This window comes from Microchirus variegatus (genome assembly GCF_963457635.1).
Source record: "Microchirus variegatus genome assembly, chromosome: 11".
In the NCBI taxonomy this organism is placed as follows: domain Eukaryota; kingdom Metazoa; phylum Chordata; class Actinopteri; order Pleuronectiformes; family Soleidae; genus Microchirus; species Microchirus variegatus.
Genome location: NC_139812.1, coordinates 6,497,252 through 6,524,533, shown reverse-complemented (window position 1 = coordinate 6,524,533; position 27,282 = coordinate 6,497,252). Strand labels below are relative to the sequence as shown.

At 41.0% G+C, this 27,282-nt stretch overlaps 1 protein-coding gene across 1 annotated transcript in view; it reads left to right on the top strand.

The window, feature by feature from the left end:
- The first annotated feature begins 21,814 nt into the window (after nt 1–21,814).
- Nucleotides 21,815–27,282, top strand: part of hspa12a (heat shock protein 12A) — a 57,638-nt gene continuing 52,170 nt past the window's right edge. The window contains exon 1 of the mRNA XM_083897347.1: nt 21,815–21,941. Coding sequence (XP_083753473.1) covers nt 21,902–21,941 — 40 coding nt within the window. The 5' untranslated portion in view covers nt 21,815–21,901. The remainder of the gene's footprint in view (nt 21,942–27,282) is intronic.

The window sequence follows — 27,282 nt, the reverse complement described above, 5'->3', positions numbered from 1 at the left end:
TAAAAAGACACACTTGATTTATGAGGGCACTTATATAGTTATTTAGTATTGCGTTTTATATGGTTATTGCTTATTTGATTTTTGCAGTGTATTTTTTGTTTTCATACTGCAACCACAATGTTATAGTATGCACTATAAGACTGTTGCACTTTTTTACTGTGATGTCATCACTGATAAAAAAGCAGACAGACCATTTTATACCATAGTGCCCAAACTGGTACACAGATTACACCAAACAAAGAATGAGGATCCAGATTTATTAGGTTTTCAAATAACCTTATTAATCACATCACCGTGCTCACGCTTCTCAAAGTAGCAGTAATGGTAATGAGCCTCCGCAGCATTAAGTAGCCATGTGTTTCCTCTGTGACGAGCAGCCGATTGAAACAACAAACACACTGGAATGTGGTATCACCACACCTTAGCTAGGAATCGTTCACAGTGATCAAACAATCCTGATTCAAATACAAAGTTTATGGTTTTAAGACTCCAATACTGTGATTTCAAGTGATTTCAAGCATTGAGTCGCTTCTTCAAAATTTCCACGAAAATCTCTGATTTACTTTGTTTACTCGACTTGTGCTGGGCCGACTTGTTGCGGGTTTTCTAGTTGCTGGTGACATATATTTACCAATGGTGTGGGTTCAAGGTTAGACTTCACATTTCAAAAACAGGACTTGGGCGAGAAGCAGGAGCAAACTAGACAGAGGAAGTAAGAAGAACGTTAGTGCAAGTGCAAGTACACTTAATATTAAGCATTTGTGGAAAAGGAAAATTACAGAAAACATTCAACAGGTAATTTGAGGGAAATGTTTAAAACCTATATTAATTCTATATAACTTGTAAATATCATCAGTAAAAGTGATGTTATGAAGATTTTCACATTTATAGACCTCACTTCATATGCTTCATTAGTTATATGTAGGTGTGGTTACATCAGATTTGATTGGTGGCACTGGCAAGATAAGCGTTTCTGTCATCATGTTGACGTTTGATCGCAGTGTGTGTATTGTATGTCCTCATAGTTACTGTTGGTATTATGCTGTGTAATATAGAGGACAGTCAGATCAGTTTTAAGGTTTGATCGCAGTTTGTGTATTGTATGTCCTCATAGTTACTGTTGGTGTCACACTGTGTATTATAGAGGACACTCAGATAACTTTTAAGGTTTGATCACAATTTGTGTATTGTATGTCCTCATAGTTACTGTTGGTATCATGCTGTGTAATATGGAGGACACTCAGATCAGTTTTAAGGTTTGATCACAGTTTGTGTATTGTATGTCCTCAAATTACTGTTGGTGTCACAGTGTGTATTATGGAGGACACTCAGATCAGTTTTAAGGTTTGATCACAGTTTGTGTATTGTATGTCCTCATAGTTAATGTTGGTATCATGCTGTGTAATATGGAGGACACTCAGATCAGTTTTAAGATTTGGTCACAGTTTGTGTATTGTATGTCCTCATAGTTACTGTTGGTATCATACTGTGTATTATGGATGACGATCAGGGTTTGCTGTTCATGTGAAATTATTGTACAGTTTGCATGATTTTACCCTGAATGTTTGTATGATTTACAGTTAACACATTGGTGACACATTTATTTAGCTTTCATCGAACAGAAAAACAGCAACAAGGGGCTGGCTAAGTATAGCAGCTGACAATCAGGATTCCGTGGTATAGATCTGTGCTTCTAATTCACTGAGCCTCATCTTCATCACAACAAATATACTACATCCATACCATTGTCACTAAAAGAGGAAGAGGACTTGCTTAACATAAAACACACTGAAAACATTCAACATGTTGCTTAATAACCACAAAATGTTGATATAGAAAAGAGGGTTTCTTTCGTAGAAAAAACATGTAGACTAGGTGTCTGTTCTGAAAGTTGTGAATACATAGTCCATAGTGTGGCTGTACGGGGCAGGTTAATGCCATAAACAACACTGTGGATTAAAACTGTGGTTATTTTAATGGTCTGTTTGGTCAGATAATGCCTTAATCTTAGTTGTTAACTCATGCTATCATCAGTATGTTCTGTCATTCCCTCAGTATATTATGGTGTTGAGTCACAACACCACCAACTACAGCTATGGTGTACAAAACTGGATGTTAAATCAATAAACTTTGTCCTTTTTTTCCAACAAGACTTTAAGGGAGACCGAAACTCAACCTTCTGATGTGGCTGTGTCATCTGATGCCCTCTCTGACGACATTAAACAGGTAAATTATGAGGGAAATGTTTTAAACCTATATTAACTCTGTATAACATGTAAGTATCATCAATAAAAGTGATAGTGATGAAGATTTTCACATTTATAAACCTCACTTCATTTGCTTCATGAGTTATATGTCGGTGTGGTTACATCAGATTTGATTGGTGGCACTGGCAAGATAAGCATTTCTGTCATCATGTTGACGTTTGATCGCAGTGTGTATTGTGTGTCCTCATAGTTACTGTTGGTGTCATACTGAGTAATATAGAGGACACTCAGATCAGTGTTTCAGGTTTGATCACAGTTTGTGTATTGTATGTCCTCATAGTTACTGTTGGTGTCACACTGTGTATTATAGAGGACACTCAGAGCAGTTTTAAGGTTTGATCACAGTTTGTGTATTGTATGTCCTCATAGTAACTGTTGGTGTCATACTGAGTAATATGGAGGACAGTCAGATCAGTTTTAAGGTTTGACCACAGTTTGTGTATTTGATGTCCTCATAGTTACTGTTGGTGTCATATTGTGTATTATGGAGTACACTCAGATCAGTTTTAAGGCTTGATCAGTTTGTGTATTGTATGTTCTCATAGTTACTGTTGGTGTCACACTGTGTAATATGGAGGACACTCAGATCAGTTTTAAGGTTTGATCACAGTTTGTGTATTGTATGTCCTCATAGTTACTGTTGGTATCATACTGTGTATGATGGACGACGATCAGAGTTTGCTGTTCATGTGAAATTATGGTACGGATTGCATGTTTTTACCCTGAACATTGTATGATTTACAGTTAACACATTGGTGACACATTTAGTTGGCTTTCATCACACAGAAAAACAGCAACAAGGGGCTGGCTTAGAAAAGCAGCTGACAATCAGGATTCCGTGGTATAGATCTGTGCTTCTAATTCACTGAGTCTCATCTTCATCACAACAAATATACTACATCTATACCATTATCACTAAAGGAGGAAGAGGACTTGCTATCACACTTTGTTGTATCATACTGTGTTTATGGAAGACATAAATACAATTACACAGATGTTGGTTTAGCTCACACCTAACATGTCAAACAGCAGCTAATATGTGGGTCTCCATGATGCTTCATCCTCTGTGCTTCTAACTCACTGAGCCTAGCCTTCATGGTAGCAAATAAACTACATTTATTACATTTACCTTTATCACTAATTATTGCTGTTTTCACAAATAGCTAAACATAAGACTTCCAGAGCAAGATAAAGTAGGAGGGTCCATAAGAAGAGACATAAGCCACAAGACATGAATCCTAATCCTAGCAGATTTGAATAGCATGTAAATAACTGTAGGATTAACAAGAAAGTTTCTAAGAGGAGAGAGTTATGAATGCTTGAGCAAAACGAGTGGAGGTATAAATGTACAGTAGGTACCGTCTTTAGTCACTGTGATGATGAATATAACATTAAATGTGTTGAAATAAGACGATACACTTACTGCAGCATGTCACATCATCTGAGCATGATTTCTATAGGCTAGGCTATGTACTCTGATTGTTTTTATCTGTGTAATTTAGTATACTGCTTATGTTATTGTGTGTTACAGGACATACTTTAATGTCTCAGCCTAATGTTATAATAATTTTTTTATTCAGACAGTAATGGAAGTGTTTTCAATTGCAAGTTTCTTATCTTATATTCACTGCTTTTTTCAACAGAACTGTAGATGTGAGCTGATCCTCAGTGGTACCAAGCTTGGAAAAAATGTGTGTCGTAGGGGACCTTTTGCCTCCATTAAGTGGCTTAGTGTGAGACGTAAAGGTGAGTATTTTCTTTTGATAAATGAACCATGTATCCATGAACCATAAATCTAATTATTACTCTGGCATTTTTTTTACTGTATGAATGATAGTTAGTTTCAGTTTGTCTCACCTTTATAAAAAAAAAAGGATAATCAGTATCTACTCCTGGAACATATTATAATATAATTATTAAATTCTGTAATCATATTCCATAGCAGGGTTTCCCCTAGTGCATTATAATCCCCCTACTCGGATCACCTGCACTTCATCATGACTGTACTCAATCCTCGTCATAAAGATCATTATTTGGATGTGGTGATAAAACGCGTAGAGAAATGATCCAGTCTGCTTTGGATACGGAGAGATTGCTTGGATAAGGAGAAGCGCAGAGCGCAGGAGAGGGAGTATAGTACAGTGCAGGGGCCGTCTGTTCGCACCAGATGAGGGGGCACTGTTGATTTCTTTTACTTTTAAATGTGACCATTGCATGGCTTGTTTTAAGATTCACTGGACAATTACTCATTTAGGATTTAACTTCAGTGAAAAAAATATTTATATTAATTTCAAGAGTGTGACTTTTTGTAAGACTCTATCATTGGTGTTTAAGTATTGTTAATAAATGTCTTACAATAACACATAATAGTTATAATTTAAAATTTACTGTCAACTTTTAAAAACATTTTCTTACAAAAACACTAGAAAGGCAATGGTACAGTTTTCCCATGCATCATGGTTTTTGGGCCACTGTATCGGTACGGTTTCGATATCTTAATATACAACTACTCAAACTAGCCAAGGCCATATTGCATTGTAAAAATAATTAAAAGCACAGATATAATCAAACCATAAACTTTATATAAACAATAGTGCATTATCAGATCAAATTAAACAGCAAACATAAAACCACACAAATTAAAACTAAATATAAAGTTTGGTGCTATCCAACAAAATAAACAAAATTTTAACTCACTCACAGAAACAACTTAACACTACAAATACAACATAATGTGAACATGACACCATGAAAGAGACGGTGATGACGACATAAATGAGAGGCTTGCTCAGTGTGGCGCTGTAGGTGAGTGTGGAGAGGAATGGAGAGGTCGTGATGCGAGGAAGACGTTTACCCGGAGTGAATGTCTGTCGAATATCCAACTTAAAACTAACTTCACTGCGGTGCATAACCGATGCCTTTACGTAATTTGCTCACTGCACGCTGTGGTTTGTTTGCTGTCAGTCCTTTTCCCCATTCCGATCGTAGTTTGCACTGAATCCAAAATAATCCCACCCTGAAACAGATTTAAACAAAGACGGTGATTCTCTTCTTTCTTTTTTCATTGTCTCGTTTAGTCACTCATCATTGGCATGCGGAGCGCTGATTGGCTCCTGGGAAACTCAGGGACATTCTGATTGGCTCTGAAAGCGGAATGAGCAAACCATGGCACTGAGCGCTGCTCTCATGTCTCTGCTCCTGAGCTGATCTAATCACACGGCTATACAAAGTTTTGATAACATTTTGTGACGGGCCAAAACATACCGAAATACCGTTTGTTTGCCGTTGTGTATTGACCCGAACAGGGCATACCGAATGGTTTGGTACAATACCGAATATCGTTGCATCCCTAAAAAACACCGTGGGCCGCCGGTGGGCTGCCTGAGAGGCGCTACCACCAGGCTTAGCAGGTTTTCTGGGGGAAACCCTGCATAGAGTATTTGTTTTAATCAGAGAGGGCATCAGACGTCACAGCCACATCAGAAGGTTGAGTTTCGGTTTCCCTTAAAGTCTTGTGGGGAAAAAAGGACAAAGTTAAATGATTTAACATCCAGTTTTTGTACACCATAGCTGTAGTTGGTGGTGTTGTGACTCAACACCATAATATACTGAGGGAATGACAGAACCTACTGATGATAGCATGAGTTAACCTGGCCCGTCACAAAACTTTATCAAAACTGTGTATAGCCATGCTATTCGCACAGCATGGATCTATTCGCATGCTGTGCGAATAGATCCACTCAGGAGCAGAGACATGAGAGCAGCGCTGTACTCAGTGCCATGTCACTTTCAGAGCCATGGCACTCCACATGGAAATGACGAGCGCTGTCTGAACAGTGTAGAAACAATGATGAGTGAACGAGACTCTGAAAAAAGAAAGTTTTAAGAGGCATCGTCTTCGTTTAAATCCAATTAAGTGTGGGATTATTTTGGATTCAGCGTAAACTACGATGAGAATGGAGAAAAGGACACAAACAAACCACGGTGTGCAAGCATTACGTTAAAGCATTGGTTATGCACCGCATTGAAGTTAGTTTTAAGTTGGATATTCAGCAGACTCCGGGTAAACGTCTTCTTCGCTCCGGGTACAGCGCGACTCTGAACAAGCCTCTCTCCCTCTTATTTACATCGCCATCACCTGTCTCTTTCACGGTGTCATGTTCACATTTGATTGTATTTGTTGTGTTAAGTAGTTTCTGTGAGTGAGTTAAAATTTTGTTTATTTTGTTGGATAGCACCAAACTTGATATTTATTTTTAATTTGTGTGGTTTTATGTTTGCTGTTTAATTTGATCTGATAGTGCACTATTGTTTAAAAAAGTTTAATTACTTTTACAATACAATATTGCCTTGGCTAGTCCAAGTAGTTTTATATCGAAACCGTACCATTACCGTGCCCCAAAAACCATGATGCATACCGAACTGTGGGAAACTGTACCGTTGCATCCCTGGAGAACATACAATACACAAACTGTAATCAAACCTTAAAACGGATCTGACTGTCTGCCATAATACATGTTATGATAGCAACAGTAACTATGAGGACATACAATACACAAACTGCAATCAAACCTTAAAACTGATCTGACTCTCTAAAACTCTGTAGTGAAGGGGCTTCATTTTGAGAACTGTGTCTGGTCTCAGAGTGAAGTTTCTGTGTCTGTGGGAAGGCATCCTGTACATTTCTCCACCGAGGAATATTGCAAAGAGTCTTAATTTAAGAAGCATGTGATCTTGAATGAGCAAAGTTCCAATACAGGATATGGTGTTAGTGAGATAACATCAGGTTTAACTGTTTTCAGGTTATCAGAGATATGACAGTGGTTCACATCTCACCAGGGTACATGGCAATGGTAATTTATGCTGCACACCTACTAGTGGTTTACGTGACTAGCAACTGTTAATTCAAAACCATAATGTGGCTGAAATACTCATCAATCATTCACAACAAATAAATAAGAAATCAATTAAATTTAGCCTGAGTTCTTTCATCTTTCTCTATGTTTCTTTGTTAACTAAAGAAAGCTGAGGCTATAATTAGACAACATAAGTTGTTTGGTTTTAAGTTTTGGTAGCTGAGGTTTTGTGAGTAAATGATGATTCTGTGTTAAAATCAGGGTGAAACAACATTTTTGATAAAAAAGCAGAATTACGAGGACATTTTAGGAATTACAGGGACTATGTATCAGTCAGCCAATCAGAAGCTGCGAAATCATACACTAGTGTGAATATTCATGAGCTGCTGCAATACCACAGACCAAGCTCAGAGGGGCGCTGTGACGATACACAAATTATACACAGATATACAGAAAAACAGGTAAATGTGAACTGGGACATGCCCGGATTTTTTGGAATTCAGCAAGTTAGACCCATAGCAATCCATTTGCATTGCGCGAATTACGGGGACACTGCCCCTGTCCTCCGAAATGTCCCCCTAATGTCAGTGCTTATTCAGGTCAAATGTCCGCCTAAACCACAAAAACCAACACACACACACACACACACACACACACACACACACACAATAAGTGTATTTTACAATCTGATGTGACATTTACACATTTTCACTCAACTCATTCATTATCACAGTACAACTACGTCTTTGGAGATGTTAATTAACTTTTTTGATTGTAAATGTGATGGTCTCGGAAGAGGAATCAATGTGTATTTCCGCACTACTAACGGATTCAGGTGGCCACGCTTTTTGACGTTGGTTTATTATCGTGGCCGTGTTTCCTTTCTTTTTGATTTTGACTTTCACCTCCTTGTACGCCTCCATGAGGATTTCAGCCTCCCAGGAGGAAAAGCACGCCGCTCTAGTTGTCATGGTGAATCTGAGAATCTGCGATCGACAGCAAGATCACAAGACTCTTTTTGAGGAAGCCGTGTGCGAGCACTGATCCAGGATTGGTTTCACCTGGCTTGATGAATCCGTGTCTGCTCATCCTGGCTTGGTCTTTGTGCAACCAGTTGAGCCTGGATGCCCTTGTTGTGGATTCATTGAATCGAGCTTAGTCATTTATCCTGGATATCTGAATCCTACTTTTGTGCAACGAGCCCCTGACCTCACTAAAGCTCGGTTAGTCGCTGCAGTGTTCCAAAAAAAATTTTCTAAATTTTTCTAACTTTGTTGGCTACGGCGTGCGCCAACTCTTCATTTTCAATGAAAGACTGCAGGTCCGCTTGTACACGCATTTGCATGGCTCTTCTGTCTGAGAGCACCAAGACACTCAAATGGCCTTATATTGAAGGAGATTGCTACCACGTTACAAAAAGGCGATGGTTTTTGAAATAGGATGTGAAAAAAAAAGGGATCGCTTTGTGAAGGGCAAAAGACGAGCCCATGGGAAGAGTGGTAACCCAACGCCCCCTGCCGTTGCAATGCGCTGAGCATAAACGCCTCCATACATGCTTGTAGGTCGCGTGCCGTCTGTGGAGCCCTGTGTCACGGTGTCACATGCAAGTATAAAAAAGGCTTGACTCTCCTGTCATTGCAGATCTTGTCACTCATGTCGGCCCTGCAATCACCTCATTCCACTCACCGCAGTGAGTCTCCCCGCCCACTTCCACACCTGACCCTCATCAGCCTCCCATTCACTCTCCCTTTCAAATACATACCATACTTCATGAGTTTGCCGCTTGTCAGGACCAGATTTGGAATCCCTTCGTGAGCAGATGCAGCAGCTCGCCCTGTCAGTACGGACTCCAGCATCAGAAGTGGATGGGCGCCTCAGAGAGCAAAGAAAGGAGAGAGCCTGCTCAGCTACTCCCCAAGGTCCCCTACATCTGCCTGTCGTGGACCTTGTCTGACTCTCCTGAGCCAGTGCAGTTGGGGTGGACTCGTCTCTCTCTGGAGAAATGTTAGCACCGCCGACGGGTGTATGTAACAGGTGTATGTACTGTGGCCAGGTTGGTCACTTCTTGCCCCGTAAAAGAACAGACTCACCAGTAATTCCAGGGCTGCTGGTGAGCTGAACCTCCGACCCGAGAATGCCCTCTCGTCCCCTGCACCTTAGACAGTTTACCGTGGCTGGTCAAACCTTTGTGGTAGCAGTCTTCATTGATTCTTGAGCTGATGCCAATTTCATGGACAGCACCTTGGCTGACCAGCTGGGGATTGGCCGGGAGCCCCTACTTAGACCTGTCCCAGCCAGCGCTCTCGACGGCCGCCTGCTCTGCTCTGTCACACACCGCACCATCCCCATTGACCTGGGATTGTCAAGTAACCACCAAGAAGCTCTCTCTTTTCACTTAATTAATGCACCCAGCATACCTGTGATTTTGGGTTAACCCTCACATAGACTGGTCCTCAGGAGTCATTTCACAATGGAGCCCTCATTGCCATGCCATTTGTCTCAGATCTGCCTTGCCTGTAACTGAGTGTAACCCCACTTTATCTGAGTCCCCAGACCTGTCAGGAGTGCCTTCTAAGTACATGGAACTTAATAAGGCTCAGACCACTTCCTGCCCCTATGACTGTGCCATAGACCTCCTGCACAGCACATCTCCCCCTAGGGGTCGTATTTTCTCTTTGGGGTTAGGGTAGGGTTAGCTCCTGGGTAACAGACTGTATGTGAAGGCCGAGATATGCGTGTTTCATGTCTCTGAAATGTCTTTTCTGGGCTTCATTATCAGGGAGTGGAGAACCCCAGGGATGAACCCCAGCAAAGTCAGTGCTGGATTTGCCTCCTCCCACCTCCCGCAAGGAACTGCAACACTTCTTGGGCTTCGACAATTTTGCCAATCGGTGGTTCATCAGGAACTACAGTGCTGTGGTGGGGCCCCTCATGGCTCTCAGGTCAGTCAACTCCCCCTTCGTGTGATCCCCGAGCCAGAGAGGTCGTTGGTGAGCTAAAATATTTATATACATCTGCTCCTATACTCACCTTCCCTGACCACTCACTTCAGTTTGTTGTGGAAGTAGATGCTTCTGATTCTTGAGTAGGGGCTGTTGTCTCTCAGTGGTCCGCCAAGCACCAGAAACTTCACCCTTGTGCCTTTTTTCCCACAAGTTATCTCCCACTGAGAGGAACTATGACATAGGGAACTGCTGGCCGTTAAACCATGGATGTATAATATGAACTGGATAGAGCCCCTTCGCTTCCATTCATTCCTTTGAAGCTGCTCACCCAGCGCATATGCCAAAAAAGTTTATTTCCGGGTTATGGGGCCCATAGAGCATGCGCAGTAGTGTCCCTACCATCATTCCTCTCGGCTATGTGAACGAGCCGTCCGCGTTATCGACTTGCTCGGCGCGTACATGAACAGCGAAAGGCATGATGGGAGTATGCTAATGACGTGTGCTAGCGGATTTCATGAATACCGGCGTCACGTTAACTTCGGCTTTAAACCATGGATTTGTAAATAAATGCAAAATCAACGATAGCGAAGTGAATATAGTGAAGCTGAAAAGTACAATGACAGAGTTAAAGATTAAAACGATCAATAAAAATTGTTTATTTGGGTTAGGACCGTGACTATTACTTTATATGTGTTACAGGAATCGTGTTGTTTTTGTCTGATTTCCCTTATATACTTATATAATTATTATTAGGAACAATAACAACGTGTTAAAGTAGGTTTATAACTCCCGATTATTTCACTCAACATGTTTTTATTCAACTATAATTCGCGTATTCATCATATTTAACAGTAACTTTATGAACCGATAGTGATGATAAGACAAACAGCCTCCCCGGGAATCAGTGGTGAAGTGACCACAGATCTCAGTGCATCACACGGTCACAGCTCCACAGTCCACACCGTCATCAGTGTCACGATGTCCGGGACTGAACACAGTGATAAAGTGCAGCATGTCGGTCTCCTCTCCTCAATTAACCCACAAAGCAGCTCGTTAATACATCGATAATACGGTTGAAAATAAATGTTAATGAGCGCCGAATAAACAACTAAAACCTGCTTTGTCATAATATTTAAAAAATGTATACGAAACCCCCTCATTGTCTTCATTTATTCACATTTCTCATGAAGTTTCATGTCGTTCGGTTCACTGACAGCAGCGCTGTTCCCGAGACGCCACATGACCGCGCTTGGCTGTGCTCGTACACAGCTGTGACGTCACTCTGAGAAATAAGATTTGTCTGGGCTTTTTATGGCATTAAGGAATGTTTTTCAAACATGAAACTCCATGAACTAAAAATACATAATATAAAGATTTATAAAAGCCCGTGTCCATGTCTCGAGTTGTCCTGTGGACACTTTTACACGCGTCTTTTTTACTATTGCGGTCATGGGAAAATTGCTTTTTGGGCTCCATGGGATTTTTTGTTGCAGTACCCACAGTGGCCACCATGCAAAAATTGTCTTCAAGACAGAGGGGGCGGAGCTCTATCCAGTTCATATTATACATCCATGCGTTAAACTGGCTTTGGAGGAATGGAGGCATTGGCTGGAAGGGGCGGAGCTGCCATTTGTGGTATGGACCAACCACAAGAATTTGTAATACATCCGTTTTACAGGCCAGGTGGGCCTTGTTCTTCAACTGGTTCAACTTTGTCTCTCTCCTCTCGTCCAGGGTCCAAAAACACCAAACCAGATGCCCTCTCATGACAGTTCTAGGCTGGGAGCTGCCTGATTGAACCAGAGGGGATCCTCCCTTCTGCCTGCGTGGTGAATGCCATCACCTGGCCTTTGGAGGACAAGGTCAAACAGGCAATTTCTCCGTTCCCTGCTCCTAGCAAGTGCCCCAACTGTCTCTATGTTACAGATGACCTTCGCTCCCAGGTTCTTCAGTAGGAGCATTCCTCACTCCTAGCCGTCCAATTCTACGGCTGTCTTTAAGACAGTGCCACTGTTTCCAAGCCGTACATCATCACAGGTCTCACTACTGTCTTACTGTAGCCCTTCCCTTTCTCTTTCTGTACCTTGCTACTATTTTGTTAGTTATGGTCTGTGTCTTGCCTGGCTGCTTGTCTGCCTTTCTACCAGTAAACCTGATCTCCTTCACTGATTTTATTAACATGACTTTATTGGATCAGCCTGTCTGTGTGTCTGAGTTTCAGTTCAGGAGCACCAAGATGGAGGAGGACTGCTTTAGTGCCTCTATGATCATCAAGAGGTTAAATTACTCTCAACTTATAAATTTGAACTGCAGCAGGACAACAACCCTCTGATGTTTTCAAATAAATACAATCTGCCCTCTGGAGTCAGAGCACAGACTTAAAACTGGTGGTTCTGGGTTTTTTTTTAATGTGGATTTATGAGGCGCATACACTACCCCCATAACACTCAGTTTTTATTTCCAAAAGCTTTTCAATTCTGCTCCAGATATGTTGGGGATGTGTAGCAATGCTTGGAGACAGGAATCAGGATGAATGAATGACGGTGAGGCTTTTATTTCTCCTCTAACAATATGATAAAACAATACATGAGATCAAGAACTGGTTCGAAAAACAAAATAACAAAACCTATTCTCACTTGAGTTATCAAAAAATACTTGAGATTAGACTCGAGCAATGATTTCTCCGTGGAGTATAAACGATGCACTGACACTGACTGATAGTGATGGGTCGTACCGTGTCGATGCTTCGGAGCGTGTGTCGAGATCCCGGATGTCTTTAGTGGAGCATGTATCGACGCTTGTGTTGTGCGAGTGACGTCACTGATGACGGTTGAAACCTCGGTGGTTCCTCAGTACCATGCGAAAGACTTTTTTCAAAAGCTGGAGATGTTGTCTCCAAGAAAAGAAACTGGCAAGTGCGGCGTATAGCTCACCTGGTGGAGCTGCCGTCCCCTGTTGAGGCGACAGTCCTCTTTGCAGGTGGCCTCAGTTCGAATCCTGCATTGGGCAGCCCTTTCCTGCACGCCATTAACCCTGTCTCTCTCTACTTATACTATTGATTAAAGGCAATAAAAAGCCCAAAAATTTTAAACAACAACAAATAAAGTCAGAAGCGCAACTGATGTCCCATCTCTGTCCCATCCTTTGAAAACACTGTAAATACTTTCAACAAATATCTCATGTCCTATTGGATTTATTTAATCATTGACTTAATACTGGTAAAGTAAGCAATAATAATAATACGTATTATTATTATTATTATTGTTATTAAATATTATTAGTAATTACTAATACACCACTATTATTAGCATTACCCACATATTAATCAAAACAGAATAGATGAATGAATGAATGAACCACATACAATCTATTTTATTTCTGTTTGCAGTGATTATTCCCATGTAAGGAAGAGGATTAGGGCCACAGAGGAAAAAAATTAATTGAGATCATTAATTTTTCCTCTGTGGCACCTAATCCTCTTCTGTACCCATCCATCAAGAGGCCTCACAAACATGTCAATAAAGGCTTTGACCAGCAGGGGGTTTGTGTGCACATTAAGCCTCAAGAAATGAACCTTTTCTCGAACCAGTTGGCTGGAAAGGTTCAAGGCTTCACGGGGCTTCATCTGCCCATCACTACGTGACTGAGGGAAGGTAAAATCAAGGGCAAGTGTGTGTGATTACTGAGGATCACCAGGTGCAGTGCATGAGGGAATTAAGGAAAGGTGTGTCAAGGTGGATGCAGTGCTAGCGCGACAGGAAGCGTGAGTGTTTACCAAAATAAAAGGGGACGTGAACCTAAACCAACACCAAAACATGACATGAACTAAAAACGTGACTTGAAACATAAACTAAAACATTAACTAAACAACAAAACACTAGCAGATCTGCCTCCTCGTGACAAGATATTCCATGATGTTCACATTACCCCAGCATTTTAGAGCCCTAATAATGGAGTATAATCATTTAAAAATGCTACTTCTTTCTTTTATTTTGAAAGCATTTTAGTGTGGATAGGCAGGCAAGAACTGAGCTGTTTGTAAACAATGAGGCAGATATCTAAAGTCACTTCCTCATTGGTTATTATTGGACAAAACACTGTCAACAAAAGATTCAGCAAAACATTGTAATACTTTCTGAAACTCAGCAAACAACCGCAGAGCCAGTTTGAATTCAAATGGAAGACAAGACAAGAAGACATTTTCTTTTCATCACCAAAATGGCTGAAGAAACTATGGACAATAATAACAATAATAATAATAATAATAATAATGCATTATATTTGGAGGCGCCTTTCATGACACTCAAGGTCACCTTGATAATGGATGGATTGAATTGAATTGAATTGAATTGAATTGAATTGAATTGAATTGAATTGAATTGAATTGAATTGAATTTTATTTTAGAGGGAACATAAATGTCGCCATTTGATGCATTGCACCAGAGTTAGCCTTAGGCTAATTTACATCTGCAGTCCCGACCTTAAAATAAATACAATGGATAATGGATGTTACAGCTCAACAACACAGAAACAATAAGCCTGGCCCTGCCAATGCACATGTCTGTGCATAGACTGTGTGTCCAGTATGACTGCAGCATTACACCTGCATCTACATACTCAAGTGTACATTAATGATCATGTAATGTATGGACACAATACATTTGATACGCAGCTAAAACCCTAGGTTTCATTTACAATTTGGTATTGCAGGGTTGAACCACAAATCCAATAACTATGTTTAAAAAAAATGAGAAGGTAGCACATCCTAAGTAAAAAAAAAAACTAAATTTCTCTAGTTTCTCACATCACAAACAAATACTTGCAGCCAGCCTTAATCAGAGTGTTTGCAGTATTGTGCAGGTTAAATTTGCTACTATATACGAGAGTAGAGAGCACTCACAGCTGAAGGCTGGATCCAATCAGATCAATCCCAAATAGATGAGTAGACCAGCAGCTCCTATCCCTGCAAGCTAAGAACATTGATTTACTCTGACATGAAACAGCTTCATACAGATGCACTATTGCTGATAACACTAAGATGCACTCACAATAAGTTTCACATGATTCTACTGCTAAAAAATAAATTCAGTCAGACTTCATTATCATATTTCAAGATTACAATTTTGATCATCCAATATTGAAAATGCTTGCTCTGCTAACAGCTGCCTGACAATGGGCCTGCGTGTACCAATCACAGCTGCTGCTGTTTAATTTGTTTAATTGAACATGCAGCTCAGTAGTCTAAACTAAAAGACAGATTTACATCCATCCATCCATCCATCCATTATCTACCGCTTTATCCTCCACCAGAGGGTCCTGTGCCCATCTCAGCTGACATTGGGCAAAAGGCAGGGTACACCCTGGACAGTTCGCCAGTCCATCGAAGGGCCACATATAGAGACAAACAACCATTCACTCACACTCTCACGGTCAATTTAGACTGACCAATTCACCCAAATCCGTGTTTTTGGACTGTGGGAGGAAGCCGGAGAACCCAGAGAAAACCCATGCACACACAGGGAGAACATGCAAAACTCCTTGGGGTTCTGAAACGGGGCTCGAACCCAGGAACCCGGGTCTTCTTTCTGCAAAGGCAAGAATGCTAATCACTACACCAACCGTGGGCCCGACAGGTTTACAACCTCTCTCTCTCTCTCTCTCTCTCTCTCTCTGCGTGTGTATTTCTCTTTCTGAGCCAATGGCTAAGTGGTGTTCATTACTGATGTGTAGAAAAAAGTCTGGGTTAAATGCTGAGGTCAAATTCACACTAATTGGTGTATGAGCAAAGATAACTCATTCTAATTCTCAACAGGGAAGAGGAAAGTAGGTCATATAGACCATACTATATTTTGGTAATTACTTTGAAGTCCACAAAGGGCTAGAGTGTGAGGGTACATACATACATACATACAGTATGAAAGAAACAACATGTACCTGTGATTCACTTCTGTAGAATCAAGCAATTGTTACCATTTGGTTCAAAGTGTGTGTGTGTGTGTGCATGTTGCAGTACATGCTACAGTACTCAAAGAGCTGGGAGGTGACAGCCCCAAATGTGTATTCTGATTCAATTGCAGCTCCTCTGTGAATAACTAAAGCCTAAACAAACAAAAAACTCCTGCTGCTGCTAACCCTAACTGACATTTCAGCAAAAAAAGTTCAACATTACACTCTTATAAATAAGGGTTCCAAAAGGGTCATTCAACAAGGGCTGAGGTTCTACCTTGAATCATTTGCGCTTCTGAAAAACCCTTTCCTGAAGAAAGGGTTTTTCAAGGGTTCTTGGTAACACTTCCAGTAAGAACCATTTTGATCCAGAGAACCATTTAAAACCCCTTTCCTGAATAAAGGATTTTAAAAGGGTTATTGGTGGAACCCTCCAAAAGGGTTCTCCTATGAGGACAAGCCGAAGAACCTTATATGGTTCTACTCAGCACTTTTATTTCTAAGAGTGTATCTAGGAGACAAGGCTGTGGATAACTTTTTAAATCATTTATAATCATCTACTCAACAGTGCCATCTGTCTGATTATTGATCCTAAATCATTAATATTGCTGGGATACACCCTCCCACAGGGGTTAAATTGACCGTAGGTGTGAGTGGATGGTTGTTTGTGTCCCTGTGTCCCTGTGATGGATGGTGACCTGTCCAGGGTATCACACCGCCTTTCACCCTATGTCAGCTGGGATTGTGGATGGGCTCCCCACTACCCTCATGTGGAGGATAAATCATTAGACAATTAATGAGTTATTGTACAGTCGATATTTTTGTTTATTGCGAACATTTTCTGTCAAACAACCCATGATGTGCACTTGAATTTGAACATTCCATTTTTTCAGTGGAAGAGAAATGAACAGGATTCTCACCCAGAATTGACACTGAAGCAGAGGCAGACCTCACACCAGCAGGATGTGCAAAGTAACACGTGTCTGTGACTGACTCCTGCCACAAAGCAACTAATTCAATTAACTAGATGCTGTCAATTCAAGCAGCAGGACACAAACAGTCAAACAGCATGAAGAATTGTTGACTGTCACTCGATAAATTCCAGATTGTAGGGTTCACTTTAAAAGCTCCATGAAATAAAAAACAAATTTGGATGAAATTTCCTTGGGATGTTGGTTTTAGGATGAAGGTGAAAGAAAAAATGGTTTTTGGTTGTGATCCAGATATGGAAATGGTTTCAGGATTATTTTTAAATCAATAGTCAATCTTTTAAATTAGAGGAGCATGTTGACACTTTAAGTCACTGAGCAGCCTTTGCATACGTTTGCTCTCTCTGAGTACTTTGTCTCGTTCTACTTTTAATTCTGTGTCATTTAATGCACTTTTCCATTATACAGTTCAGGCACTACTCTGCTTGACTTTTTTGGGTTTTCGATTACTGATAGTACCTGGTACCTGGTGCTATTCTTTAATTTACCAATTATTTTCCACCTATGGTCCTGCCTCGCCTCGCCTCGTCATGGTTTAGGTTGGTTTTCCACTACATTTTTCTTTGCCACTTCCCATTTATTGTTCGACTGTAGTCAGAGTAATAAAGGTACAAAAGTGAATTGAAAAGAAGTTATACAATGGCAATTTTATTTATCAATGACCCAAACTCTCAAATTAATATTGGTAAAACAATTGTGATTAATGTCACAAACATTAACACAATTGAACATGTAGAAAAAAGCTTACTGTATTTACTCTGTATTGTACTGTATTAGTTTACTGTGTGTTTGCTTGTAAAGTATACATGAATAAAACAAAAAATTAACAAATGCTGGGACAACAATATAAATATACTGATTTATATTAATTTTATACATTTAGTGACTATAGGAGTTTTATTTGTTCTACATTAGTCAGTGCAGCCTGAAGTGTACGTGTTCCATGGATCAGGATATTTATGCCTTATTTTCCTAACACAGCAGCTTCACCAAGGTGACCATGCTGTCAGTAAACCAAGTGTCTGGGACTATGACATGAATCTTTACACAGCACTGTATTGATTGTATACATGAAAACGCTAGAAAGGCATTTTGAGATTTTCCCACTGTGGCACACATTTTCAGAAACATAACAAAACAGTTTCCGTGTGGAAAAAACTTAAGCACCTTCACTTGGACCCGTTTTCAAGTGGACAGCCCCTGAGTTTTTCTTATGGCACTGCATCGTACCTCTTCGACGCGGTTTGGTGGGTTTACCATAACAGTGTAGCTCCTACTCTGTCTGGGCGGGTCATCATATCACAGCTGCATGAAACTACCATGACTTCGTTTGCTGTGTGACACAAACACAAACGAGTGACTTGTAAAGCAGATGTTTTGGGTGAAACTGAATGATTAAAATTATTTGTTGACATAACGGTCAAGTTCTTCATACTCCGTCTGACAGTCACTGAACTGAAATAGCACTGAACGTGGTCGTGATTGTGCTCACGATCGCCGGCTTTCAGCACTGCTGTCTCTAAATACAGCAGACTCCTCTGTCAAATATTGACATTTGCTTTGCTAAACGTTGGAGAGGAACACATGTTTTCAGGATGTCTTTTTAAAGCAGACCTAGACCGGAGGTTCCTGGACACTCGCCTGCGTGTCTGTGTGACTCTATTGAACGGAATCAATAACTGTCTAACGTATCGTTTATCTTTGGTTTACTACTGCGACTGCTTGATAAACGAACTTTTTAGGGCGGGGAAGGGGGAAAATCAACATCGCATACAGAGTTTTGCTGCCATCCTGAAACAGCGATCCAGGGTTTTTTTGTTTCAAATGCTTGTGCATTGCTGTTGTACTGCTGTGGTCCGCCAAAGTAAATGTGCATAGCAGTGGCGGCTCCTGATGAAAATTTCAGGGGGGGCAATTTTTTCTGATAATGATTAAGGTGACCCATTCAATAGTTGCATAAAGAAAGACAGTATCAATGTGTTGTTAGGTGATTAACAGTCCTCCTTGTGTCCACTAGATGGCAACTTGATAAACAAATATTATTTACATGAATCTAATGTATGATGTAAAATAGCTAAACAGGACACAAGATGTGTCCAGCAACCACATAAAGAAAGGGGCAGAATATTAAGTCAAGTATTTATTAACTGACCAAGGATCAAGAGCTTTCACAACCTTTACCAGATACATACAACACACATACATGACAAGATAGTGCAGTTAAATTATTCATTAAGTGTAAAGGAAAGTGCAGAATTTGATCTTTAGATGTGTTGATAAATGCATCTTACAATACTCTCTTACACAAAACAGTCCGATTGTCTGATTTGCGTGAAGTTTAACCTGCAGTTAGGGTGCTTTCACATCACTAGTTCGATTATTTGATCCGCACCAGGCAATACAATTGTTATTATGTAACATATGACTTCAGTTCGGTCCGCTTTCACACCAGCAAACGAACCAAAATTGGCACGATTGACGTTTCATCAATGTGTATATATCTTCCGGTAGAAAAGCGCCACTTTTACAGTTTTTTACTCACTATGGAGCAACATGGTCGCACATTGCTACTTGCTCTCATCTTCGTTTATTACATTCTCTGTATTGGCCATTTTTGGCAAAATATCCAATTTGAGAATGAGTCGCGGCTGCGTCTGGAGCACAATCAGCTGATGCGCTGGAGTCGGCGAAGACGTATAGCGCGTCATTTCAGGCAGAGGAGACACGATATTTTCATGAATGTGACGAAGATTGCTCCAAAGCCCTACAAGGTAGCCTATGTCCATGGCATTTACTGCAGAATATGATTTGGACCCGAGTTCGCGTTCTCACCGCTTGACTCCGCACCAAATGTCAGACTCTGGTGCGGAGTCAAGCGGACTGAGACCACCTCTTTTTAGCGGTCTCGGTCCGCTTGATTTGGTGCGGACCCGAGTGCGATTGATGCTTTCACACCAACGAAAACGAAACGACCTAGAGTTTTTGGTTCGAATGGATCGTTTGGTGCGCACCAACTGCTGTTGGTGTGAAAGCACCCTTAAACCCTGAGCAGAGCAATACAAACATCAACAATGTTAGCAAACAAGCTAACTAACGTAGCTTCAAATGACTGCTGTCCGCTGCTCCGAGCCATAAACAGCTAACACGTATGAAAGCGTGAACTCCGTGGCACTGGTCAAACTACGTGTACTTATCAGTTAGTGCTGGGACCGATTAAACGAGCACAATCCTCCGTGTATTTTTAAAACAGTAAGCTTCGCTCAGAGCGCCGCGAGCAGAGACAAACAACTTATCAAGAGACATGAAGTGAAGAGAAGTTATCCCCTCCTCTCTTTGCTCAATTTACATATGATGTAAGCACGTTAGTGCATGCACATAAATCCTCATTAAAAATGCATTGTAGGGTATGTTTTTCGAAAAAAAAAGTTTTTAACATGAGAGTCAATGGGAGAATTTTTGGGCGATTCTTCACGTCAGTCAAATCGCCCCAGAAGAGGCGGAACCATAAAACGTGACTTGAATCTGACGATTCTGATTGGACAATGACAGATAATATGTCTAGAACACTGATAATAACTACCTATGGTGGCAGAGACGACTGAAAGGAATATTAGTACTAAGGATCTTTGGAATTGCTGAGGAAAAAAATGATCTTTCTCCTCCTAGTTGGAAGGGCGTCGCCCAAATCGTCCCTATACACCGGCCGCCCCTGGTGCATAGTCTGCAAACAACCACATTGTTAGAAGAGTTAAGGGTAAACAAAATTCCAACACTTTTGACGACCGTAGACATGTTTTTTTGCTGTTTATTCCTCCATGCTCCAGTGACAACGAGCGTTCCAGTGCATATTAACTGCCACCACTGGATTTGAGTGAGAGTTCATCAAGAAGGTTGTTTGGAACTGGGCTTCAACAAATTTTTGAAGTCGACTAATCGTCCCAGCTCTAGTTGGCTGGCCAATCACAACACAGTCTGTCTTCTGGGGGTGATATTTCAGTCTGAAACAGCTCGATTGAGGAGAGCTTCAGTGAGGAGAGATTTCTATCTGCTTGTTTCCAGTAACTAGGAGGTTTTTGACCATAAAAACAAGTTAATGTATGTAAGTAGACCTCCATAACTCACATATATGTGAGATAGGACCACTCTACGGGAGCTTTAACTGATCTACAGATGGACATTGATTCTTGTGACTCTTTCAGTGACGACACTCTCTGACCAATCAGTGGCCGGCAGTCTGATGATGTCATGCATAGTATCACTTCAGATCGCTTGGAACCTCTTCAGAGCAGGAAAAGTACCAGTGTCATACTGTGCCATGCCAAGGTGAGTTGCGTTAGTGGAAGAGTGCCATTAGTTGGACGTCTGACTTCCCCATGACCTCAGAAATCCTGGAGTCTGATCTCATATGGTCAGCTTTGCAAATCACTGTTAATAATCATAATGTGACAATGCCACATAAAAAAATGCAACTATCCTACTAAATAGTTGACACCAACATGTAATGCAGGGTCATTGTGAGGAGAGCAGCATCTCTCCCGGATGTCCCGAGCACAGCAGAGGGGGGAGGAGGAGGAGGATGGGAGGGGCAGACTGACAGACTGGGGTCCACCAGCTCCCCACCACCCCACCCCACCCCCCTCTGAAAACACTCCAGACCCCCACATGTCCGCCCGTGTTTTCTCTCTCTCTCTCTCTCTCTCTCCGGTGAAACAGGAAGCGAGGCTCGGCGAAGTTAACGGGCTCAGTGACTGAGCAGCGCGGGAAGTCCGTTCGCTCTCTCGTTGCGGTTCTTGTGTTTCCTCTGGGCTTTTTTGGGCTGTAACGGTACCGCGGGAAACATTGCTTGGTGTGGCTGCATCGGGGAGAAGGCTCGGGAGGAGGTGAAACTGCGGGACGCGATGAACGAGAAAAAAGCGGCACCAGGGGACGTCATATCAGGTAAGAAAGAGATGAAAACACGTCTCTGCTCTGCACTTCTCTCCGCAGCTGTTAGATATGACGCACATACGCACTTTGGCGTGGTCCTGTGCTGTTTCTGTTGAAAAGTGCTCCACTGCAGTGCAGGGAGGTTGGGAGTGTGAGGCGGCCGGGAGGAGACTGTCTGCCCGGCCTGGCTCTTCAAGGACAGCCGCAGTGGCCGGGACCTTCTCCCGGGTCTGGACCTCCTCCTCCACATATGTTAAAGTGACTGTGTGTCGTGTGGATGTGCTTGTTCATATTATAGCTGCACACGTTGTTGTTGAATCTGTGCACAGTTTGGTCACATGGTCTGTCCCATCAGAGTTGCGACTCAATGCACCAAAAAAAGAGTCAGAGGCAGCAGGGCCTTTCGTAACGCAGTGTCCTCTCTGCTGTGTGGCCACCTTCTAATGTCTCCATAAGACTCATACGTGCACTGAAATGTCTCTCTTATTCATTCACCTGTTTTACAGTAAAATATAATAGAGGTCGGCTGAGAGGAGTGTCGGTGCAGCCGATGGTTTATTTATTTTTTGCTGATATGTTTGATCGATTTTTTTCCCTTTTATCTGATGACTTGGCTTATATTATCGTCTGTAGTACTAATAGTAATACTTAATATTTCTTATTAAACATAAGAAAATGATTGTATCTGCACTGCAGTGCACACCTTCATTCATTGTCTACTGCTTCATCCTCCACATGAAGGTCTTTCAAACTTTTAAGCCTCCCCATCATGATTTTACATCATTATCTGCTGCATAGTCCAATATTGAGCCACACATATCCTAAAGATGACCTGAGATGTTGGGACAATCTGCCGGTGGAGGTTCTCAGTCATCCAGGTCTTAGTCTTCTGGTGACTGGACGTTCTGCTGCTCAGAAGAGATAGAGGGGGTGAACCTTTGTCTGGGCCTGGCAACACTCCAGAGTTATGTAATGTTCACTACCATGAAGACTGCAACCTGGTAATGTCCTGAAGGGATGGAAGCTAAATACCATACTCAGTGGGACTTCTCAGGACAGAAATAGTTGTTTCAGATGTGTAGAGCGGTGAAGCCTGGAATACCTTCTGACATCCTGCAAACAAATAAAACCATCAGAAGTTAACCTTAGAGGTACAATTGAAGTTGTGGATATTATCACATAGTTAGTGCTGACTGTGCTCTGCCTACTCCCTGACCCTGGAACCAGCATGTGACAAACAAGCTGGCTCTGCTGTCAATGGACATGCATTGAAAAACTGATTGTATCCACTTTAAAGAATGCTAATCAATTAAATCTATGCAAGCCTACTATTTTGTGATTATTTTTGAAGCTTTATCCCAGCTATCAGAAAGTGGTTTACAAAGTGACAAACTTCAGATCTCCTTGACGTTATGTTGCTCAGAAGAGATAGAGGGGGTGAACCTTTGTCTGGGCCTTGCAACACTCCAGACTGGACATTGAAGTTTTCATGCATGGACACTGTAGCTGCTGGTTTACTTCTGCCTGGTTTAGTAAGTTTATGTCATTGAGATACATATAAATGAACCAAATTCACAAAATAAGACATTTGATCTTAGTGGAGGCAGCAGTGGATCAAAAATCCCATGCCGTGATATGAAATCGCTGACTTTCTCTAAAAATTGTTGGCCGAAATCGAAATCTGAAACTCAGAAAACACTTGGCCGAAAATACAGAGACCAAAATAATAAACAATAAATTATTCTGCCACTTCTGTACCATTGTTTTTTTTTTAAATCTAATTTTGTTGTTATGGCTGCGACTGTGTGTACTTACCTATGTACTTAAACTATAAAAATATTTAGGACAATCTCATCGAACATATCAGACAACAAGGGTGCATGCCCCTCATCTGGTGCAGACATCACACCTGTGCAGTGTGTTTTGCGTGTTTTTTGGTGCCTCTTTATAGTGACACAGTGATGTTGCTTGGTTTTAAATGTAATGTTTCCCAGGACCCAAGGATGGTCCTATTAGATGGGTCCCAGAGACATTTTATGAGTCCCAGGGAAAAAAGATCCCATATTCGATGACATTTTGTTTAGTCATTTTGGCTGACAACACATAATTAATATGTATCTTTCACATGCTTACTAATCACTTCCCCACTCACTTCTATGTCAGATATTCAACATACAAATAGACAATGAAGAAATCAAGAACTCTATAAGAAGAAAAGGCAATTCTTATTTAACATTACGTTAAATAATGTTTTAACGTTACCGAATAAAACCAGAATAAACCCATACAGTTGTTTATATTACTCTGATTCTTTTTAAAGGTACAATATGTAGTATTTATGGGTTTATATAACCCAAAATCCACTTTTTTATACATATTATGTGCTCTTGCATTGTCTAGTCGCTGTATAATAGTTTTTGTTTCATTTTCGTAGTGTTTCAAAAAGTCATGTTAAATAACATGACCGCGGACCGCGGTTGCATTGCCACTGTTAGCAGCGAGACGCCATGTTTCTACCGGAGCCTGTAAGGACAAACGCGAGAGAACAAAACAAGCGTCTCTTTACTTGTAGCGGAAGTCCCGCCTCCTCTCTCTCCGCTTCGTCTGCTACGGCCGCGGTAGCTCGCCCTCTCCCTCGCCTCACGAACCTCATCTGCTGACACGGAGAAAGACGACGAGGACGACATTTGACCAGCTGCGGATACCGTAGCGCTCAGGGAAGGGAGGGGGTGAGCAGAGCAGCAGGTCTTTGTTGTAAATTTCAGCCTCTCCTCTAGATGGCACTATAAACTACTTATTTCCCCTTTAAATGTAGGTCTTAAAGGTCACATAGAGTGGTCCTGTTGCACATAAATGTTAGTTATGGAGGTCTACTTACATATATTAACTTGTTTTTATGGTCAAAAACCTCCTAGTTGCCTAAAACGAGCCGATTGAAATCCTCTTTTCTGACGTTGTTTGTCAGCCGCGATGTTTCAGAGTGAACTTTCACCCCCAGAAGACAGAGTCTTGTCATTGGCCAGTACTATTCAGCACACAAGCTCTCAGAAGCGCAGCTCCCCGCTCTGGAACGATGGATGCACTGCTCCTCATTATCAAAACATTGTTTTAACAGTGTTTAAAAATAGCTTCTTCACGACTCCCCACTGCAGTCCCTTTTATGACTTTGACCCGGAGTCAGACCCAGAGTCAGAAGACACTGGCTATGTCCCAAATACAGGACCGCGGTCGACGTCGGTCGCGGCCGATGTGGACCGCAATCGCCGTGGACCGCAGCCGCCGGAGGACTCGGAAGTCAAACGCTGCGAAATGAGACGGTCTAGCCTACCTCTTCTTCTTCTACTTCTTCTTTACGGCACGCGGTAGACGACGCTAACCAGTTAGCATGCCGTCGCTAAGCGGCAAGCCGTCACCAATTCTTCCCGATTCCCGATCGGGCTAGAGCTACTTTATTAGTATTAGTGTACGTAAAATAGTCTAAATCTGCGCTAACTATCTTAAAGAACGATTCATTATTTCAAAACAATTCATTATTATATCATTACAATCATTATTTAGTTGTAAATTAGTTATAGTAGTATAGTGTTTAGTCTGTTTTAGGTACGTTTACCATTCATTTTAATTTAGTTTAGTTTGGATGGAGCCTTTAGATTATTATAATAATAATAACAATATTAATATTACATATGAAGAACCTTTACCACAGATGCCGGCGTGTGATGTTTCTCAGGTTGAAAGACAAACATGAACAGGTAAAATAAACATGGTTATGCTGTGAACTCCTATAGAAATCCTATAGACGCATAATAAATGTCACTTTGCAGCCATACAATCCTATCATAATTGTATACAGTATAATCTGATATGTCACTGTACATTAAACCAGCCATATGTATATTAAGTACTTAAATCTGAGCCCAAACTAAAATTTACAGCAGTAAATTAAACAGTAATCTTAATCCAAGCTCATCAGATATAATACAATGAACATGTCACTGTACCAGGAGTCATATTCCCTTGTAGAGCTTGTCATGTAGCACCTACTTCACAGAAACAGAAAGTAAACATAATCTTGTGTATATATCTATATATACATACACATGTGTATACACACATATATAGTTTTAGTCATCAGCTTAAAAACTTTCTCAAAAAATCTAAGAAATTATTAAGCTGTAAAAGTAAAGTAGTAAGTAGTTTGTCTTCACTATTGTAGGATCAACATGTTTGTTCTCATGCTGGAAAGATTCTTCAGGCAGGACGACACATGGGCAGACTTCAGTTTGAGCAGAGAAGCCCTGGTTGTGCTTCTGGATCTTCTCAACCAAGACATTTATATTCTATTTAATGTAAATGTTGTTAATAGTGCTTGTTTTGTGTATTACATTTTTACACACACACACACACACACACACACATATATATATATATATATATATATATATATATATATATATATATATATATATATATATATATATATATATATATATACACATATACACACATACACACACATACATATATAGCTTTTTATGTTAAAATAATAAAATCCAAGATACTATTTAACAGTGTATTTATTATCAAAAAATGTAAACAAAAATATAATAAATATGAGGACACATCTTTGAAGGATAGGGAGGAGTCTCTCCATCCTCCTCTCATTTCTCTCCTCATTTCTTCCCTGAGTAGGTCGATCAATTCACCGTCTCTGTCCCTCTTCCTCCTCTGAGGTTCTGGTCTGTTTGGGTCCTCCACATCATCATCATCATCATCCTCCTCCTCCTCCACCCAATCGTCCTCCTCTTCACCCACTGCTGCAACTTTGCCCTGGTCTGTCTGTCCTCATGGATGAGGTGCTGGGACAGAAGCACTCCATCCCTGAGGACATCGCAGGGCAAAGTTGCAGCAGTGGGCTTCCCCATTCTGACACTTGCAATCCTGAAACAGGGGATTCATCAAGTCAACAACAACAATGAAAGTGCATTTCAAAAGTATATTATTAATGCCCAAGATAAACCAAATGTAATGTAAAACACCGAACAGACATCAAACTAATATATATACATACTACATACCGTATCCTTCCTAATATTTATTTTAAGTTGTCTTTTTAAGTTGTTTTTTTGGCCTGCAAGGGAGTTACATTTCCTGCAGGTCCATTCTTTGCAAAACAGTACTTTTCAGAGACAAAAGACAACAAGGGAAGATGTAGTTTTAGCACAGGGGTTTAAATGACATGTTGCTGCCCCCTCTCACAGTTAAAATTATCATTATAGGCATAATAACATTACGCTTCTCTTTTAGGAAATACAACAACAACATTTATGTCTTTGCCAGAGTGAAGAGGTGA